Source organism: Nestor notabilis, unplaced genomic scaffold (genome assembly GCF_000696875.1).
Source record: "Nestor notabilis isolate BGI_N333 unplaced genomic scaffold, ASM69687v1 scaffold12508, whole genome shotgun sequence".
In the NCBI taxonomy this organism is placed as follows: Eukaryota; Metazoa; Chordata; class Aves; order Psittaciformes; family Psittacidae; genus Nestor; species Nestor notabilis.
In genome coordinates, this window is record NW_009939661.1 from 69507 (window position 1) to 92175 (window position 22669).

The 22669-nt window shown below is 34.9% G+C and overlaps 1 protein-coding gene across 1 annotated transcript in view; it reads left to right on the top strand.

Moving 5' to 3' along the window:
- LOC104409942 (chromosome unknown open reading frame, human CXorf30) overlaps nt 1-20328 on the top strand; it is a gene marked incomplete at both ends in the record, with an annotated part of 87567 nt that extends 67239 nt beyond the window's left edge. Inside the window, 3 exons of the mRNA XM_010019976.1 lie at nt 15894-16053; nt 16676-16770; nt 20167-20328. Of these exons, the coding sequence (XP_010018278.1) occupies nt 15894-16053; nt 16676-16770; nt 20167-20328 (417 nt within the window). The remainder of the gene's footprint in view (nt 1-15893; nt 16054-16675; nt 16771-20166) is intronic.
- Between the last annotated feature and the right edge of the window lie 2341 nt (nt 20329-22669).

The following is a 22669-nucleotide window of genomic DNA, read 5'->3' on the forward strand; positions in this document are numbered from 1 at the left end:
GAAAAAAAAAGAATTTGATTGTTGAAAAGAACTGTTATTCAGACCTGTATGAATAACACATTGTTTTTTACATGCACAAACAAGCAATTCAGTTTTATCACACACAGTAGTGCAAGACCACAATACACAATATAATAGCATGTCACTAGCTATTGAGGAACCTTTGTCTTTCCAGCTTGCTCTACATCTTTTCAAGTGCAAAATCACCAACTGTATCCTATTAGTCTTTTCTTGTTATTGGTTTTTCCCTTTTTCAAATAAAAATGAATTTTTATGTCAGTTTTGTTTCTTGGATCCACAGATTTACCTAATTTTTCCAACTGAATTAAATGGAAATGCTTTTTCCCCCCTACTTTTTAGTGCCTCTCCCTGTTATTGATTAGAGGAATACAGAGTTTTTTTCAAATTTCTTGAAGCCTATTTACTTAGAGAGTCCAGCATTTGATATACTTTTAGTTAGCTTGTTTTGCCTTCTACAGGTACTGTTCGTCTTTGCAATACAAGCATATTTAGATGATTCAAGATGAGAAGGAGAGATTCAGTGATCCCAAATTATTTAGCTGACCAAAGAGAACTTTGGTGGTGATATATTTTTTCTACCTCACTAGGAATCAGAATATTGGTAATGAAGAGTTTTCACTTTAACAGGAAAATCAGGGGCTGAAACCAGGTCAGTGTTATTCAGTAGCCAAATACAAAATTAAACGTATTTTTAACAGTGAGCTCAATGGATTCCTTGAACAATTCTCAAAGAAAAGTGGAGAAGTCACCATCACTGGCAAATATTACATCAAGCAGACATAGTTATTTTCTAATTAAATTCTCTTGTTCAAGAAGAGTTGTTCACATTGAGCCTTGATTTTTCAAGTGAGTTCTGAGAAATCCTGTTTATGTCAAATTAAATGATTGCAAAGACTGAAATGTTTTGCAGTGAAGAAATGAAAAAAAAAAAAAAAGCTCTGCAGAATTCTGGATAAGTAAACATTCATTAAACATGCTTGTGTTGGTTCAGTCAGAAATGGTAAAAAATACTTTGAATTTTCTGAATCGGCATTTTCAGAATTTCCATTATATTATTTTGCTTATTCTTTTACTAATGATGGATGAAAACAGGGGCAAGAAATCAAGTACCATCAACAGATACAGACTGTACAAGCTTTCTTTTCTTTACACATAACCACTGCACTCTGTTATCTCTAATGAATCACCATTTTCTTTTAAGTTTTGTGGTCATTAGTATTTACACAAAGAAAGATATCTAATAATGAAATGAAATTTGGAGATCCAATATATTCCTTCAGATTTTAGGAAAACTGAACTAATAAATTTTTTAATCCTTTTCTAACTTTTACTCCAACTTCATGCTGCCATATATCAGAAAATAAACCTTTTCTTTTTTTTTTCCTTTAAGTTGATACCAAATGACAGTTTGAGAAGATCTGTTTACTGTCATATTTATGCACACAGATTTTTTCCTCTACCTTTTCTTTAAGTGACACCTATGACAAACAGCTATTGGGAAAAGCTTTTGTCCCCACATTTGTTCAGCTTTTGACTGCAAATCACTTATGCCTTGAGCTGCTTTAGAGATTGTTCTCAAACATATGGAAAATGAAAATGCCTTAGATTTGAAGGCTGGCTGCTTCTTGTTTTGACAGATTTAAAGTGGATAATCCTAACTGATCAAGTCACTTCCATGAAAATTTTCATTCCCAGTTATCTCACTGCAAGATATTGTCAGTGAAAGTTACACTTACTGACCTTAAATGTCTCCTCGTATTCCAGAAGGGTATTGTTTTCATGTCATTTTACCCACTACTGTACTTTTAAGTATAAAAAAGAATCAACAATGATGATCTGTTTGCTTTCTTCCTGAATCAAAAGAAAATCAACTTTTCTCTTAATAAGAACCAAAACTGAGCAGCTTCTACAAAAATAAGTAAAAGCTAAATTATAGACCTTTTTTTATATTTCACATGAAAATTTTGATGTTGGTAGTCATCTTACCTCCTGACTTGTGAATTACTTATGATTTTCATTTCTGACTTCATACAGATGTACAGGATCTGCAGCAACCAATTCTGTTCTGAAACACTGCAGTTCCCATTTATCACTGAGTCATCCAAAGTCTCTCTCCTTTGTCAATACGAATCAGAATCATCCTGACACTATCAAGTAATTTGGGTCCTTGATCCCTTCCAGAATATCTTATAGTGGCTTCTTCTCTCTCTCTGTCTTCACTGGGGGACTTTATTACTTTATTGAATTTTTTTTTTTTGTTTTAGTCTCCTACTATAGCAAGACTTTCCAATCCAGTTGATTTCCTACATGTCTGTTTCTAAGCATTTTGTCCTTCTGTTTCTCAAGGGCCCCAGACATATCCCTCTATATTCCTTTCCGAATTTGAGGCCATCAGCTCATATACTGGATTTTTTTGAAAATTGGCTATGTTTTGCTCTAAATTAATACCACTGAGTTGATTTTAACCTTTTTCACACAACAAAAAGCAATGAGCAATCCTCAGCCAAGAACTGCTAATTGTTTTTATGTCTTTATGCTATATTTCAGTGACCCCTCAGGAAACCAGGAGAATCATAATAAATATCATATTAGCCACAGGAATTCAGGGAGTAAAATAATATGAGACTTCCATGAAGTCTTAATAAAATTTAAATATGATCTGTATCTATACTTGAGTCCAACAAGTGAGTAAGTATGTGCCCAACATACCCCAGATCTTTGCAGTAGGGTTTAAATATGTGTGAACATATAGCTAAACTGAAGTGTCCTTACATGGTATAAGGACTGAGAAACAGAGATGTACATAAATAACATGTGAGACAACACTGACAATAAAAGATGATATGTGTAGACATGAGGATCTTCAGAGTTTGAAAAATAAATCATTTTGTAGTTTGAGACCTATGGGCTTAAAACAAGTCCAGTATGTACGGGTTCTGTCAGAAAGCATTATTGTTAAAAAAAGAACAAGTCGGTGTGAATTACCAGTTTGGCCATAACAATACCAAAATGTCTCTGAAGTAGAGACACTTGACAGCTCAACATAGTTTCTTGCTGGAGGATATTGTTCATGGGTGTTTTACTTCTCTGGGAACAAATTACTGTTCTGTAGTAGTCTTGATAAGCTCTGTAGTAGCTTTTGCATGACAAAGGTAAAAATCAAAACATAAAATGTGTGCTTTAAATTGTCATCCTGGACATATGATTGCTGGCTGCTGCAGTTGCATCAGCGCTCACTCCCAAAACTATAATAAAATCCAACAGCAATGACATCCAGGCCATTATTTGACTTCATTTCCTACTCTGGACTAAGGAAGTAATCAAAATGACTTGATAATAAATGGAAAAGAAATGAAGGTTATCTTTTCTGAGGGCTTTTCTTTTCCTATAGAAAAGAAATATTATAATTATTATAATTTATAAATTGATTCATGAAAACTTGTTTTCAGAGGGTATTTTTTTTTGTCTCTTGCGTTATGCCAAAATAAACATCTTGAATTCATAGCTAGCACTAGGAAGATATGACTGCTTGGTTTAAGTACCAAGTTGTTTACTGCTGTTGTTTTTAATGCATCATAGCTATTTCTGTGGAAAGTCCACAATACTTCTAAAATCAAATAAGCAAACAGAATTGATTTGCAGCTGATATTACTTTATATGTGTAGCATATAAAACACAGTAGAACAAAGGTTTGAGATGTTTATTTTGCTGTCTGAGCAAACGAAACTACTCAAAATTATGATACAAAACTTCTATTGAGAGAAATAACTTGAGGGCAATAGAGGTCTCAAGCCTTGACAATATTCTTCAAAGATATCAGCTTCAAGCCAAACCTGAAATACTTCAATTACATTGCAGCAATATTCTGGCTAACTTCTGAATATTCTACCTGTAGGGACAAGGACAAAGAAAACTGATCTGCAAAGCTGTGAGTAGGAGAAAAGTTTCAGTTAAGGGAACAACTTTTAAAACAGTTCATGTAAAGAGTGAACCCCCAGCTCTAAAAACCTTTTTTCTGCCTAAGGATTTTGAGAGAAATGCAAATAAATCTAGAATTGCCTTTTGTATTTTATTTGCTTTTCCACTTTGTAGGTAAGAGCTTGACTATATATTTTCATTTAAGCTTGATGTCCTTTAATTTCAGTTTGATTAATAGGTGTAACTAATTCCATGAGAATGCTTGAATCTAGAGATTATCTGATGACAGGTTTCAGGGTTTCATATTGAGGATCACATTGCCATATGTTTGATTTTAGGATATTGCACAAAAAACACAGTAGGCAAGAGGGTACATAAGTGGAGCAAAGTAATTTTTCAAAAGGCATTTGATAGAAGTCTAATTTGACAGCTAATGTAAGCTATTGTTAGTCGAGTTACAATAGCACCATTTGTAGTAACAATAATAGGGGAAAGCCTGTTGGTTAATGTAGTTACACAGAAAAACTTTCCTGTTATCTACCTTTTTTTTTTCTGGTTTGAAGTTCATCCTTCTGGTGTCCCTCTGGGTATCAGTCCTCCCCAGGTGCAGGGGCTGCATGGGAATGTCAGAAAGCTGCAAATGCCCCAACTTCTTTACTTGGAGGGCTGGTAAAGTGGTCATTACTCAGCAGTCTTGGGATCTAGCTGGATTTATTTTTTGCATTATCTTAACACAGTTTGCCTAAGTGAATTTTCTCTTTTCTGGTTCTCAATTATTCAGTTTTCTATTCTCTGCTTTATCTAAATCAGTTTAACAAGATTGTATTCCTGTAGTGACCACTGTGATTTGTGTTTGCAGTTTTGGACATCTGGTACAATCCTGTGTTTACACTGCTGCAAACCACTTTTTATTCTAGTATCATAGATAATTCAGTCTGCACGGATGTTTACTTGTATCTCTATAATCTCAAAGAACCTTAAACCAAAGCTGACTACTAAACAATTGCTATCACAAATAAAAGAAGCTAGAATCAATTTATGCCCAGAGAAATGTCAATCAGGTCTCAGACCCTGCTTGTAAAGCCACTAAAAAGCCATTAAATAGTAATGGAAATAAACGTTGTTTACTGGGCTACAGAAGTGTTCCCTTCAGTAGAAACAATATTCCAACTATGGGAAGTACTTAGCTATGAAATATTAAATACTTGTAGTATATTGTGGGTTCTGTCACTACTATTCTATGACACAAGTCAAATTAATGGGCAAAGGTTACTTTTTGAGAGGAATTTTTCTTACCAACTTTGCCTGTTTTCTTGAGTACTAAGAAACCAAAAAGTAAAGTGGAGCTCAATTCTACGTTACTGTGGAAACCTTTAAACCTCAAATGAGGTATATACATTGAGACCATGAAAATGCATAACTTGGAAAATGTATATATGTGACTCACAGCAAAGAATAATAGCTAAACTGGCTGTTTCAAAAGTTTAGAAACTATGCCAAGGAAACAACTTCAGAAAAGACTAAAGTGCTGAGTAATCTTTCTATCCTTCACTTAAAAGAGACAGTAGGAGACATACACACACACATATATATGTGTATGTATATATATGTATATTTTTCCAGTTGCTGTCTGCTGTATGAAGTGCGACATTTCTCCTGGAAACAAGCAGTACAATTTTTGGTTGTATACAAAAAGTAGAAGGATGTAACAGCACCAGTGTCATTACTGATTTCACAACACTTTGCAGATTTTGATTAAAATCTGCCACAGCTTCAGAACTTTACTGTGTTTTCAGAGATTGGACTAAGCAATACGTATATCCAGGAAAAGTTTAAAATGAAAGTAAAAATATATCTGTCAAAAATAATCAGATATTTGACATATGTCAAAAATTCAATTATGTCTGAACCAAAGCAATTACAGTTTCCTTTCAACCATGGACTCAAGACATTTTTGTGTGTGTTTGGGTCTAGAAAAAGATTAAGAAAAGGGGAAGCTGTCATAGTCTTAACTTATTTGCTAGCAGTCTATCTTAGGGTAACATGAATTTTAAGAAAGAAAGGATAAAGTTTGGTGGATTTTTTTGTGGCTGGGCACTAAAAAGAGAGTCACACTTGTTTACAAAGCATATGACATTTCTTGTGTGTCTCTTGAATTTTTATAAATATTTCTGTGATTATTTTCTATTTTTTTTTAAGATTTTAGGCAGGTTAATATGTGCTAGTAGACTAGTAGACTAGTTATATACAGAACACATTTAATTCACTGTAGCAGAGGAGGAGAGAGTTTGGATGGGCCATTTTGCCATAGGCCACTGCTAACAGTTTTTCTGTAGCACAGTAGGGCAGAAAATTTAAGATTCTGTTTTTAAAAATTATCACTATCTATCTAACCCCCCACTCACCTCAGCAACCCCTCTTCATCCCCACTGTTTCTGGTCTTTCATCTATATTATTATTTACCAACTAACATGTCTTTGTGAATATCAGAATTATATTTAAATGTGTTCAATGATAAAATTAAAATTTAGTTAAGGAAGAACCAATTGACCTTATGTAACTGAGTTTTACTTGCGTATTTTTTAGTGTGTAACAAACAGAATCATTCAGAGAAAAGATGTACTGGTATGTCTTTAACAGTGCTGATGTAGAAGAGATTTTGCATTTTTTTCCTTCAATTTTGCAGTATGTAAGTCTCCTGCTTTCTGTGACTTTGGATCTAGAACATTACTGTGCTGCAGACCTTTATATTTTGGATGCCTGGATCTCACAAAATTTTATCAAGATAAAGTTGTTATCAGGGAAATAAGGATGGTAAACAATTTTCATATATATAAAATGGTCAAAGGAACACAGGTTCCATCTACTACCAGATTATTGGTGGGAAAAAAAAAAGATTTGGAAGGAAAAGCAAGAGAAACTGTCATTACACCATAAAGTTTCAGAAAAAGTGTTGGACCGTAGAATAATTAGAAAACTTTTGTTACTTTCACACCTGATTATTCTTCTCTACTTACTCTTATCTTTTTGGCATTCCTTCTGCCAGGTGACTTTCATATAACGCAGGGTGGCTTCCTCCACTCCTTCTGCTTTCACATCAAAATAATGATTTGATTTTGGCTGCAACTGCACAATAGGCTAATAAAGAAAGATAATTTTATAAATGGAAAGGAAACTTTACGCTTGGCCTTTTAGACATGCTTCGTTTAAAAACAAAATTAATTGCATTTAATGAAACAACGTATTTAGTTACTGAGCCCTGTATTCAATCCATTTATTTTAATCTAAATAGCAAATGTTTAACTAATATCCATTTTTTTGTACCAGAAAGAAATTTCTCTAAATGAAATCTCTTAATGAAATAAGCCAAAAAGACTCTTCCAGAAGTATACAAAATTGTATTAACATAGGATTTGTAAAATGGCAAACAAATCTTATAAACATGCTGTATCTAATACATTTTATTGTGTTCTTAGGATAGTGATGATGTGAAACCTTTCATTGAATACTCAAACATTCATTCCTTTATTTGTGCCATTATTTTTAAAGCAACTTCTCAAGTTTTAACCAGTCATTTGTAAAATCATTTATTAGCATCTGAGCTGCATATTCGTGAATTAATTTTTTCAACTAAGGAACTCAGGAACTCAGGAGCAGATAATAAATACCTGAAGGGAGGGTACAAAAAGGGTGGAGTCAGGTTCTTTTCAGTGGTGCCCAGTGACAGGAAAAACAGGAACTTTCATTTGAGCATAACAGAAATTTTTTTACAGTGCAGGTGACGGAGCACTGAAACAGTAAGACATACACACAGAGAGCTGGTGGAGTCTCCATCCTTGGAGATATTCAAAAGCCTTCTTGGACATGATCTTTGGCAACTAGCTCTAGGTGGCCCTGCTTGAGCAGGGGGAATGAACCATGTGTGCCAGAGGTCCTTTCCAACTTCAACCATTTTGTCATTTTGTGAATCCTTCAGAGGTACGGGAGAGGACAACTCTAACTTTTTGTAGAAGAAACCACAATTCAGGAAGCAGAATCCTAGAAGTACAATCATTGTGGACCATCTGTGAAACGAATCTCTCTTGCATCCCACCTACCTAATAAACTGTACTGAGGGGAAAAAAAATTGTAATGTAAACATTAAAAATCAGGATGAGATTAATTTAACCTTTAGCATTTTGCATCCTTATTGTATTAGCTTTTACTTACTTTATTGTATATAACTTGAAGTAACTTGAAGTGCATTACATCCCATTTTTTCTTTTTTTTTTTGTCCCAGAGAAGATGCAAATAGGAATTTTAGCTTAATATAGTGCTAAATTATGTTAAACTATGTTAACATGCCCTGAGAAATCATAACTTGGGTCAAGTTATGCTTCATTCATGGATTTTTGCTCTTCATGTCTGAGAAGACATGGAAGATGGAGCAATCAATTATTCTTCTAGTTAATTTCAGACATAGAAAAAAACATTCAGAACTTCACTGATGTATTGTTCAAGACACATGCCTAACTGACATTTTAGTAATATATATGCCTTTCAAATATTCATTTTGAGATGGTACAGTTTGTTTCGTGTCTTCCTTGGAGATGTAAGTCATTCATCTTGGAATACTTTTCTTGTATAAGAACCACAGAACAGCTCAGAGTGGAAGGGAACTCAAAAGGTCATCTGGTCTAACCTTCTGTGGAAAAAGGAACCTAGGTGAGATTATCTAGCCCTAGTAATATATATGCCTTTCAAATATTCATTTTGAGATGGTACAGTTTGTTTCGTGTCTTCCTTGGAGATGTAAGTCATTCATCTTGGAATACTTTTCTTGTATAAGAACCACAGAACAGCTCAGAGTGGAAGGGAACTCAAAAGGTCATCTGGTCTAACCTTCTGTGGAAAAAGGAACCTAGGTGAGATTATCTAGCCCTCTTTCAGGAACTCAGTCCTGTTTGTAGATGCCCTTTAAGTACTGGAAAAGCTTGGTAAGATCACCCCTGAGCTTCTTTTCTCCAGGGTGAAAAGACCTAACTCCTTCAGTCTTTACTCATAGGGCAAGTTCTCCAGCCCTTTGTGGCCATCCTACAGACCCTCTCCAGTCTGTCCACATCTTTCTTCAATTGTGGGATCAAGAACTGGACACAGTACTCTAGGTGTAGCTTCATAAGTGCTGAGTAGAGAGGGATGATCTTGTCTCTGTCTCTGCTAGTAATGCCTCTGTGGATGCAGCCCAAGATCTGATTCATCTTCATTGATGCAATGACACACTGCTGACTCACGTTCAGCTTATTGTCCACCACACACCCCAGGTCCCTTTCAGCAAGGCTGCTCCCCAGCCACACAGATCCTAGCCTGTTCTGGGCATTTGGTTATGTTGTCCAATCTGCAGGACCTTGTGCTTTGCTGAACTTCATACAGTTCTTCCTGACCCACTTCTCCAGCCTGTCCAGGTGTCTGTAATTTCACTCTCCCTTCTGTCCATGTCACCATTTTGGTGTCATCAGCAAACTTGGAGAGAACCTCTTTCTTACCAACATTATATGTGACTAGCTTCCCTGACCTGTTTAGCAATGGGATTGTCTTCCCTGTGCTTCTGTTTACTACTCACACATCTGAAATCTTTTTCCTTGGTGTTTTGATATTTTTGTCAATTTCAGTTCTAGTTAATCCTTTGCCTTACTGACTGCATTTCTGCATAGGCTCTTGTAATCCTTGATGGATATTTGTCCGCCTTTCAATAGCTGGTATGCTGCTTCTTTGCCTTTAAGTGCATCGAAAAGCTAATTGTTAAGCTGGGGTGATCTCTTGTTCTGCCTTCTTCCTTTCCCTTTGCAGGAGGTGCACTGTTCTTCACATCACCTCCAATTCATTGAGATGAACTAGCTGCGTCTAGCTTACCAAACAAGAATGTATTTTATATGTATTCTTAAAATCAGAAACAAGACAAAGAATAGTGATTTATCATAGAATCACAGAATAGTTAGGGTTGGAAAGGACCTTAAGATCATCTAGTTCCAAGCCCTCTGCCACGGGCAGGGACACCTCACACTAAAGCATGTCCCCCAAGGCTCTGTCCAGCCTGGCCTTGAACACCCCCAGGGATGGAGCATTCACAACTTCTTTGGGCAACCTATTCCAGTGCCTCACCACCCTCACTGTAAAGAACTTCTTCCTTATATCTAACCTAAACTTCCCCTGTTTAAGTTTGAAGCCATTACCCCTTGTCCTACCAGTACAGTCCCTACTGAAGAGTCCCTCCCCAGCATCCTTATAGGCCCCATTCAGATATTGGAAGGCTGCTATGAGGTCTCCATGCACCTTGTCTTCTCCAGGCTGAACAGCCCCCACTTTCTCAGACTGTCTTCATACGGGAGGTGCTCCAGCCCTCTTGTCATCCTCGTGGCCCTCCTCTGGACTTGCTCCAACAGATCCATGTCCTTTTTATGTTGATTCATGATCACAGAATAGCAGAATCACAGAACTGTTTAAGTGGTAAGGAGCCTCTAGAGATCATCCTGTACATTCAACCACTCCCTTTCTCAAGCAGGGTCATCTAAACCAGGTTGTCCAGGACCATGTCCTGTCAAGTTTTGAATATCTCCACAGGTGGAGGTTGTTGGCTGTTGTGTGATGGCTGTCAGTTCAGAAAATTTTATTCATACTTACTCATTGACTCTGCCTAATTATAATACCAATGTAGCAAAACTGATGCAGACTGCTACATTCTCACAGTTTATTAATAAGAACACAAAACAAAGGAAGATGCAAACAAAAATGAATCTATCCTTAATAACAGCTGAGGCAAAAATACTGTCTAATTCTTTATTAAACTCTTGGAATTTTGTGCTGAACCACTTTTGGAAGAGCTGCTATAAAAAATCTTAGTCTTCATATGTGACCCATGCTTTTATCTCTGCTAGCAGGTGAAATAAATGAAGAAAACCTAGGCTTAATTTTTATTATGTATTTCAGATACTTAGTGGAGTGCTGGCAATACCGCACTCCTTACTGCCTGATATCAGTCCCCTTTTCTGGATGAGTTCATTGAGAAATAATTAATAATCCTTCTTCAGCAGCAGCAGCAGCTGCTTTCTGTGAATATTTTGGAGGTTGTCCTTTCCAGATTCTGAGGATAATGATAGAAACCAGACCTGATTACATTAGGTTGGCATTTATATGGCCAGTTCTAATTTTAGCAGAGCTGTCTGTGGTTTTAACTGGAATGATTCTATACTAATAATTTTAATGGAGAAACTAACCAGTAAAAAACCACCCAAACAAACAAAAGTGTCAAGTCTTAAATGATTCCCCATCAGACTTCAATAAGACACAGTGAGCTCTGCCTCATCTCTCTTTTTTCAATTAGAGGAATCTGAACTGAGTGCCATTCTTCTGGGTACAATCAATGGAAGGCAATCTGAGATGCTACAGAATGAAGAGCAATGCATCAGGGAGATAGTCCTTTCAGCATCTAGAAAACCTGCCATCAAAGCACTTTACTAATATGAAAAATGCATGGCTTTAAGATAAGGTTAGATGAGAGGATGATGATTGTTTTCAAAAATATTGCAAGACACTTTGCTCATTGCCATCACAATTTTATCACTGTGGCACTGCCTGTGATGCTTGCTCTTAAACATTTTCCTATGCTACTGCAGAGGTAAGAAAGAGCAGCAGTTTTACCCATCTGTATTCCTTCCAAAAAACATTCCAACTACGGGGATCCACTGCTTCATTACTCTAATTAATTTTAGCTCTCACAGTGCTATGCTTTCTAGGACTGACAGAGAAATTACATGGAACTCAACCAAAGTGCAGTGCCCCACAGAACTAAAGCAGGGAATCTGAAATACACTCATTTTGATTTAATTATCTAGTGCAGTTCTGATTTCTAGACTCAAGTGTCAAAGGATGCAGTGCCCAAGAAATCTTTTAATCAGCCTTTGGAGAGGCTTGAGGCAAGGCTTAAAAACAGGTTACCTAAAAAAGAAATGAGGGAGGACACATCTTTTCTCTGTAAGAGAGTTGACTCTAATTGCAGCCCTTGACTTGGATTAGATGGCTTCAGTCTTTTAAAGGGTCAGCTGAGCTTCCTCTGCTATCATTGTTTCCTAATGGCCTCTAGGACAGTGAAAGTAAGTTAGTAACAAAATCTGGCTGAAAGCATTTTGCTACATGTGATGCAGCTTTATTGCAAAAAAAAAAAAAAAAAAAAAAAAAAAATTCCTCACTATGGATTTCTTAGTAAGAATTTGTGGATAGTTGTAGAAACATAGAATGACAGGGACACCTCATACTAAACCATGTCTCCCAAGGCTCTGTCCAGCCTGGCCTTGAACACTACCAGCTGTGGAGCATTTACCACTTCTTTGGGCAACCCATTCCAGTGCCTCACTGCCCTCACAGTAAAGAACTTCTTCCTTATATCTAACTGAACTTCTCCTGTGATAGTTTAAACCCGTTACCCCTTGTCCTATCACTTACAGTCCCTACTGAAGAGTCCCTCTCCAGCATCCTTATAGGCCCCCTTCAGATATTGAAAGGCTGCTATGAGGTCTCCATGCACCTTGTCTTCTCCAGGCTGAACAGCCCCAACTTTCTTAGCTTGACTTTGTGTGAGAGATGCTCCAGCCCATTTATCATCCTTGTGGTCCCCATCTGGACTTGCTTCAACAATCCATGTCCTTCTTATGTTGAGTCATTGCAGTATAAATACATGAAGATAAGGGTTCTAGACATCAGTTCTTGGTATACCTGGAGCTTACTTGAGATCCACAGGCAAATAGGAGCAACTTGGCTGGTAATGTTAATTTGTGTTGAAGTTGTTCACGTACTTATTGTCTTTTGTGCTGGCCCACATTCTCTAAATGGGAAGAAGAAATGAGAAGCATGAAGCAATGTGCGATTTTTGCAATTAGGTCTATTTCATCTGTCTTATAAACCAGGCAAATTCATAACGAAATAAATCTGTACTAGCAGTTAATGTTCAGTTGGTTCATTGACAGCTGCAGGCAAGCCCAGTGATACAGAATTTCTGTCGTTATGAAAAGCTTCCACTAAGAAGATTTTTTTATTAAAATTGTGAATCCCATTTGTTTCAACAGCAACATTGTAAAATTTGTCTTTTCATCATCTTTAATAACCAATTTTCTGCCAGAATGACCCAGAATACTATCATATGGGTTCTGTATTTAAATTTATTAAGAAAATCCAAGGCACTATGTCCTGTAACAGGCATAACGAAGCTACAGCTTAAACAGTATATGCAATACATATGTAGTAAAAATAAGTAATAGTTTACAGTCTGTTCTATTTGTCATTTGATAAAAGAGTTGCAAATGAAACTTACAGATGTACCATGATGGTGTTACAAAGTGCTTACATACTGTTGTTGATTACACTATTTTGGTATGCATGTGTTTGTATCAATATTGTATCAAGGCAATCTAATTGCAAATATATCCTGAAGAATACACTTCTAATTTAAAGAACTGAAAGGCCTCTGCCTTAACTACACCATTTGCCCAAAGTGGGCAAATCATGGTAGAGAGCTGCCTTTTCTCTCACAGAGGGAAAATAGTGCATCAATGCACTAACTGACTTCTGTTCCAGAGAGATGGATCCTATTTGAGATGTTTTCAGAAGAATGGAAACAATGTGTATGGTCATCTTAATTATTTTGGATACTGTATTGAAAAATTAGTTGCTAATTTTTAAAGGTTTAAAAAAACCCCTTTGACCATAGTATTGCACAAAATATGCATATGTATGTTATATATCTTTTAAATATTGGGTATGTACTTAATAGATAACACATCAAATAGGCAGATTAAGGTTTAAAGAAAATTCTTAAATCTTTATTTAAAGAGAACAAAAAAGAAATATAATCTATTTTTTCATCTATTTTAAATTTTAATTTCCTTTTTAAATTTTAAATTACTTTTTAATGATACTTTCAAGCTATTTTGAGGTAAAAGACTTCTGAAATAAGTATTACAAAGACAAATAGCTCATGCCATGATGGACTTAAAGAAATATGCAAAAATTAAGCAATTATAAAAGCAAAACAGTTGCTTAATTTCCATAACTACTACATGATAAACCTTTTATATACAGAAATCCAGATATAGTTAGGTAAGAAATCCCTAGTGTTTGTAGCACCCATAATAGTGTGAGGGAGGGTATATATTGGAGGTCTTTAGGTGTCGTTACTGAAAGAGGCAGAAATCCTGCGGAGTGGTTTGTCTTTAATTAATCCTAATTTTCCTAATTTAAGATTAACTTTCCAATCTCAATTTGATTATCTTATTCTAATTTAAGATTGTTTTTAACTAAAAGATGTACAGCTACAGAACCGCATCAACTTCAATGGGGTTATATACTATAGAAGGTACCTACACAACACAGTACAAGATAATTCTTCATAGAAGTAATCAGTCTGGACAGGGCAACTCATTAATTTAAACATGCTGTTAATCTACTCAAGATACTCTGGGTATCTTTATTCAAGGTTGCTGTTTGTGTTGAAGGAATAAATGATAGCAAGAAGAGATTGTGAGGTAGCAATAGAAGTTGTCATGCCTAGTAGACTTCATAATTAAATGCTAACAGAGAGTTGGTGCAGATGAGGAGTCCTGACTTCTGTTCTGTGTTTTGGAGAGGTTTCTTTCAAACCCATCTCTCCCACCCTTCTGTGATTTACTTGACCTCTTTTGCTTCTGTCCTTTCTTGTCTGTCATCATTTTACTCTGTCTTCCTACACATCCATGTTCATTTCCAAACTTCCACGCATCCATCTCTTTTTTGTATTTTGTCCTTCCCAAGACTTCACTAAAATTTCCTTATCACCCATTCTGGTACAGCTCTCACCACTGAGGTCTTCACCTTCAAGACATTTAGGCTGTAGGAAGTTGAACATTTGGATCACAAGATAGTTTCCCTGTTGACATTTTCTAAGCACACAGTAGCCTGTGGTTATCAGAAGAAACAATCACAGGGAGAATGTTGCTCATCCCATGCACATTAATTTGAGCAGATTTACTGAGCAATCCTCATAGACCTGTATTAACATGTATGCATTGCAGCAGGCATGAAAAATTATCACAAAAATCAATTCAAAGCTTAATGCAGAAGTAGTTATTCATAACAGGTTTTTCTGCTTATAGAATTAAAGCTGGAACTCTAACCCCAAGCTGTCAGTTCCATCAAATTTCAAGAATTCGAAGCAAGGAGCTTAATAGTGAAAAGACTATATGATTTACTTACTCTACTCTGTGTAATTTTTCTATAACTTTATTTCTGAAATAGATGGAATACCCTGAGGTAGATGTTCTGACACTTGGCAGACTGGCAAGTCATTGGAAAAAGGCCCTTAAAAATGCAATGTATCACACTACCTTCATTATAGACAACATAGGTTTGTCCTTTTTTTTTTTTTTTTTAACAGCAAAATCAATCAGATGAAAAATTGTTCAGAAAAGACATGGCTTGTATAATAATAATGTAGATTCTTGCAAATATATTTCAATTATGTCCTGAACATGAACAATTTCTTTTCGATTAGTCTTTTTCTGTACAGTGTTTTTCTCTCATATTGCAACCCACAGATGCTAAAGAAACTGACTTAGGCCCTAGAAAATAATGGGATTGACTTACATATATTATACATGATTCTTGAATATGAAGTGTGGGACATTCACTTAATCATGCTTGTTTTGTTTCGAGCCTTCAGGGTCTGCCCGGGTCTCATTTCAAAGTTTTATCAGTGCCCCTATACAAGAGATTTTGAGATTTGGCTGTAGCAGGAGCAGGGTAAAATGAAATCTGCTTTCACTGGGAGAATGGTACCTATGATAAAATGTTAAATAGTGTATCAAAAAGAAGAAAAAGAAATATATGAGTAAAATTATGTAAATAATTTTCAAAATTTGTAGAATACTGCAATGTTCTGTTATATCTTACAGGAATCCGATTAGCTCCAAAACAAAAGCTGAACATCCCAGTGTTATTCATGCCAGATACAATGAAAACTTATGAGGCGGTAGTGGTAATTCATGTAATGAGGGAAAATGGTGAAAACTGGCCATATGAGGATTCTGCTGAATTAAATAAAGACTTAAAGAGGTAATTTATTTCAATAGTAGAAGTAGTTGAGGATATTAAAACCTGTTATTATTTTCCCCTTTGTCTATTTATGTGTAGCTTTCAAGGGCAATAAAGTGTCTGATTTTGAAGGCACTAGGTATCCAACATAAGCTTTAAATGTACCCTGAAAAGTATACAGATTTAGGGTAAGAAAGACTTTTATCTGTTTTAATACCTATTTTTTTTCTAACTTTAAATAAAGAAAATATAAAGTACTAACTGCCAGTGTAGTTATGGGTACTGAGCAAATTAAAGCTCTTAGATGCCTTCAATTTTTTAGTATATTTGACTAATAATGATTCTTCTATCGATATGCTTATTTAATGCATAAACTGTATAAATTTTGTTTCAGTGCAGACATGGCATAAGAGAGAGCAGATCAGGCCAAGTGTTCTCACATCCTTCAAATAATATTCAAAGACAGTAAACTAAGTGATAATTACTGTTCTTATTTGGTAGGATTTTATTTCACATTTTTCTTATATGCTGTAATGCTAAACATGGAGTCTCAACTCTCCAACAGCTCTTAAGTCTAGAATACTTTGAAAAAAAATTCTCAGCAGTCTATCATAATGATACTTTTCACTTATTTTCCCAACAGTGTTACTGTAGCAGAGAATGGGGGAATTAAGGGAATACTCTGGATCTATCCAGTTCATGGATTACCTGAAGCACCACAGCAGAAATTAATTCCAAGTAAGTTAATGACTGAAAAAATTCTAACAAGGAATTTAAGAAAATTAAAGTAATTTGTGTTCTCACCTGTTTGAGAATTTACAGTAGTACTTTACTATATCTTAAAAATGATAAAAATACATATTAAAAATGAAATCTCTTTTCCCAACCCACAAAGCAAATCTAAATCTATTATTTTGTTTTCATTGTGGGTAAAGGAGACATGAGTAGTTGAAAATCTTCATGCCCTTCAGTGTCCCAGTTAATGCTGCTAGAGATCTGAAGGTAAATCAAACAAAAGACTAACACAGTGGTAGATTTCTGCTAGTATACCCAGAACAACCTGCTGGAGAGTTTGCAGGGTACAAAATATTACAGTACATATCTGCTGTTTCTCTCAGCCTTGAATTTAAATCCTTGATAAACTCCAGAATATACATTAGTGTGAAGAGCAGTAAGTTTTCCACTTGCTCCTGAGAAACAAACTTGCATTAAAAGATGACTGACATTCATAAGATTTTTGCTGTTACTTATTTTTGGGATAGTAAATGTTTATAGATTTGATGGACCAATTTTTTAAAGGTGTGATATAATCCCAGAACTGTGAAATTGAAATTGTGGATAGTATTTTAAATCTATAACCTTGATGAAACTACAGCTCAAAGTTTAGATGAGGGACGATTTTACACCAACTTGTCTTTTCATCTTGTCTTTTGATGAGTGAATATAGTACCTTTCTACACTGAATAGACTAAAGTACAGGAATAACTTATGGAAAGCTGTAGAAATAGGCATTTTTGCTATCCATTTAATTTGCTTAAAGACCCTTTGCTTGCAGACAAATACCAATGATATAATACTAATTAGAGCTTTCATCTCTTTAATTTCCACTTTCATACCTTAAGGAATGAAGCAGATTATCATGCAATCAACTGTTGCCCAAAATGACAGTTTTAACGAGTCTCATTAGCATTAAAACTATGTATATTGATGTGAATGTTTGTTGTGTTATTTAAAGCTATTATGTTGCTCACTGGCAGACTTTGTGATAAATCTCCCTTTTACTGGGCTGTTCTTTTCATTACAGAATCACAGAATCTGTGGGTATAGAAGTTATTAATTAGAATTGTTAGCGTTCATAAATTACTTAAGTAACACCACTTTTGTATATAATTAGAAACTTAAGTAGTTCTTATATATTTTAAAATTCCTAAATGCTTAGTTAAACCAGCAAAACTAAACTGTGCAGTATTTATAAATGTGTTATCCATCAGTTTATGTTCATTAAATGTTTGTAATGCATACAAGGAGGATTGCATTAATTTTTAATACATACCACTCTTTGGTCATCAGCATGTTACACTGGGTTATTTATTTTTTTTATAAAGAAGTACTAGATCTTTCATTGAAAGATGACCTGAAATTCTGTTTATAAGAATATCCATGAAACAGAATCCATTCAAAAAACCTATGGTTTTCAGTTATAAATTGACTTTTTAAAAATCTCTGTTATAAGATATGAATCCAAAGCAGGCCATTTACAAGAGATCTACTTTGGTTTTAAATCATTGTTTTTAATGATGATCAAAATGGTATTGCCATTTCTTTTAATGCAGACATTTATTGAAATTGCCTGGAGGCTACAAGCTGTTACGGCAAAACCAAAAACTGCCTTGCTACTGTATTAGGCTGTTCATCTTTTGTGTCATTCTTATTTACATCTTAATATATTTAAACTTTTAGAAGTTACTTGGCCTAGGATCTCATGAGACCAATTAAAATGATCCATGGTCACAACCCATGTAGTACATGTTAAGAAGATTACAACTTGGCTGTCTTATACAATGGAGAATTATCCAGATATCTTTTTTTTTTTTTTTTTTCTCTTCTCCCAATTCTTGTAGAGTCAAAGCAGAGTACAATAATTTAGATCGGAAGGGACCACCAGAAGTCATCTAATCCAACTCCCTGCTCGGTCTGACTACACTAGGTTGCTCAGGGACTTTTCCAGTGATGATTTTTAGCCATAAATATTACTTAGCCATATAGGTAAAAGAAAATGTAAAATCATTTCTCGTCGTAAGATGAGCTGTGGAACAGAAAATGATGTGACACATGTGCACACAGTAATCTGAAATACCTGATAAACTGGTGTAATGCAGACAGTGTAATTTATTCTTAAATATAAGGCCATGCATCTCAGAAAAAAAAAAGCTGTATTTTTAACTATTAACTATTTCAGTAACTCTCCTGCATGAAAATGCTTAGAAGGAAGCTAGAAGAGAGACATAGAAATAACTTAAACCTTGTTGAACAAGAAAAGACCAAGGGGAAAATTTTTTTTTTTTTTTTTATTTTTTAGAGAAAGGAGATTACTTGAAGTTAATATGCAATTATCTATTAAAAGAAAATAATTATAGTAAATCAAACTCAGAACTGAAAGTTGAAGCTAAATAAACATGGTATAAAAGTAAGAGGTTTATTGCTCTTTTTAAAAACACTTTATATGACTATTTACCAAGATATAGTTCTAAATTATTAATCATAAATTTTGATGTTAAGTTCAGAGTTTATTTTTAAAGAATTATTGGTATAAATCTGATGAAAATCATATTTAGACCTTAAAACTGAGAAGTAAGTAAACAGCTCTTTCATGTTGATTTCTGTAACTCTAGAAAATTCTTAGTCTTTTCTTTGGAAAAACATATTTTTTCTTTCAGTTCTTGCATCTCATTTTCACCTCCTTCTGTGCCACTTATAATTATTGGCTTTGAAAGAATGATAAACAATATCTATTGTAGTAACCTTTATAAAATCTGGTGTATAAGCTAAAACCAAACTACCTTGTAATGAGAAAAGATTTGAGAATCACTTACTGAACTGAAAAAAGATCTGTCATGCTTCAAAGAGAAACTCATGTTAGAATGCTCTTTATTCTGTCATAATTCTATAAAAGCTGAAGTTTGAAAAACAGTAGTTTTAAATTAAGAAACCAAAGAGTAACTTAATATTCTTTGATTTAAATTTTGAATTTAAATTCTTTAATTTGTTTGCTTTCCTTTCAGTCTTTCTTTCTTATTGGTATATGTCAAACTATGCCATAATTTCTATTAGAAAAATTGAACTAAAACAAAGATATATTTCATGATTAGAAAAAAAAGGGAAAAAATTGCAAATGCTATTGTGAACTAACTGTAGGAACAGACTTTTATTTGCTTAGCAATATTTTCTATTACTTCACCTAAACAGAGCAATAGAAATTGTGGATTGGGGAAAAGCTTTCAATTGTCTTGGTCCTTATTGGAATTCTTATATAACATTTGACTTCTATGTTAATTTTCCTTTTTTTTTTTTTTTTTTTTTTTTTTTGTTAAAATCATGATGATAATGCTTGCTTGGGTTTTTGCTTCCCTGTAGCTGTGGTACGCTGTCAAGCCAGGCAGAGAGTAGAAAGACGAGTAGAATTGCTGCTGACTGGTGTACCTCCTGGTGCAACTGCTATGCCTGCTGCAAGGAATTCTGCTATGGTCAATACAAATAAGCCAGCCAATATCCAAGAAAATATTCAAGTCCCTGATGGTAAGAATGTATAGTTTGGATATCACACTATTATAAGAACATTGCAAATAAGGTTAGTACTTCACTCTCTGACATGACAACGGATGAGGTTTACACAGGTTCTTCTCTCAGTCCATATTCCTACCCTGTTGCAAATATAGGACATCTGTATAATCATATGTCTGCAGCTATGGGCACCTTTGCGCCTGAAATGATCTTTGTGTATCTATCTGTCTTGAATGTGAGGCTTACATACATACCATCTCTCCTTCAAAAGAGAACAGCTCGCATGAAGTCTGAAGTTAGCAAAAGTATGTCTGTGTAAGCACTGCAAGGAAGTATTTATCTGCAGATTGTCCCTATTTGTAAGATGCATTCAATGTGCAACAAAATGGATTGAAGGAGGCCTTCAAAAGAAACAATAAAGCTTTATAAAAAGATAGCTTCCACTTACTGTTAAACAGCAGAGGATACAGTGAAAATCAATTTCTTCAGAGATACAGCAGCTTTCCATATTATATGTCTCCTTGAAACAGAATGGTACAACATATAAGTGGTAAGAAAAGAATGTTTGTGACTGCTATATGCCTGGGATCTCTGTTAATATTTGTGTGCTAACAGTCATACTCACTACAACAAAATATAAATTGTTACATTTTACCATCATCAATTATTGCACCTTTGAAACTTAACCTAAATTTCTTTTGGAGTTCAAAGTCATCCTACTTTTTTAGAAAAATGTTATTTAAAAATTATGACCCATGAAACGAGACACCTTAATGTGTGTTTAACATAGCTGTAAATGAGGGAAAGGACTTCACCCATGATCCTACTTTGTTAAGTGTGCTGCATTGTAAAATGGTAAAAGTTGAGTCTACAGAGGTTGCAATGACTGCAACCTATTAGGCAATCGGTTTGACAGGTAGGCAAGATTGGCTTTTCTGTCTCATTTCTGCCATTTAGAGTCTGGTCCACTACAGGCTTTACAGGACTACCATATTACAGAAACTGTGAAAGAACTGTGAAAAACTGAAAAGCTGTAATAGGTAAATCAAGATGAATTACATGCTTCCTGTAAGGATGATTTTCCTGTAAACATGCCCCTGCCCTGCCCACTGACCAATGTGGTCTGATATTAACAGTCACTGTCCAGATCTTTAAACAAATTTTATTTCTGAATGCTTTTAAAACAGGAAGGGATCTGAAGTTGAACAGTTAACAAGAGCTTGAACAGTGTATGCTTACTGATTAGTTAATATTTATAATAATTTACTTAAACTTTGTATTTGCTCATGTTTTGGTGTCAAAGATAATTTATTGTCTGGGCACATTATTATCTTATATTCCCATATTACAAAGTGATAGTGTTCAATCTAGTAAAATAAGAAGATGTGAAGTTCTCAGTGTAAATTCTTGCCTCTTTGGAGAATTGTAAATACAATTGTAAATCCTGTTATAGAACTTTACTCAGCCTTGTGAGAACAGCTGTGTACTAAAATATAGGCGACAGGAGTGTTTTTTTACTATGGAGTAGCAGGCTTAGCTGTTTATTATCATAGAATGGTTTGGGTTGGAAAAGGCCTTAAAATCATCTAGTTCTAACCCCCATGCCATGGGCAGAGACGCCTCACACGAGACCAGATTGCTCAAAGTCCTGTCCAGCCTGGCCTTGAACACTGCCAGGGAAGGAATATTCACCACTTCTTTGGGCAACCTGTTTTGTGCCTCACCACCCTCACAGTAAAGAACTTCTTTATATCTAACCTCAACTTCCCCTCTTTAAGTTTAAACCCATTACTCCTTAATGATTCACTGGCTCCCATTGCTAGTCCTACAGGAACTACATTAATGGGTTTTAACATTAGTGACTTGTTGCATATGAGTAGGCTACCTTAAACATACCTGGGCTATTTCCCTCCAACATGGCAGCACCTGAATTGACAAGAATAACATGCATTGAACAAGTTGAGGCAGCATTTTGAAAGACTTGCAGATTTATGATATGTAGAGTGTGTTTTATTAATAGGAATAATATTTCATATTTATTAACACTGGCTTCTGCACATACTGCAAGACTGATTTGGGACATTGCATCTTTTCAAATGAAAAGTCTGGTAATGAAATTCTTTGTACCATGGGTAGTAAGATCATTTATGACTCTGTGCTTTTCATGGTTTTCAATGATATTATAAGTCATTATTGATAGATGAATTTGATGCCCATTAAGACTCAAATTTAATGGTACTATCTAAGCTTTCTGCAGTCTACTAGTAATAAGAAAAAGTGTAAACCTAAGATAACAGCCTGGCAAGCTGTTTCTCATTTTTTCTCTTTTGAAAGAGTGATTCATCAGAGTTTATAT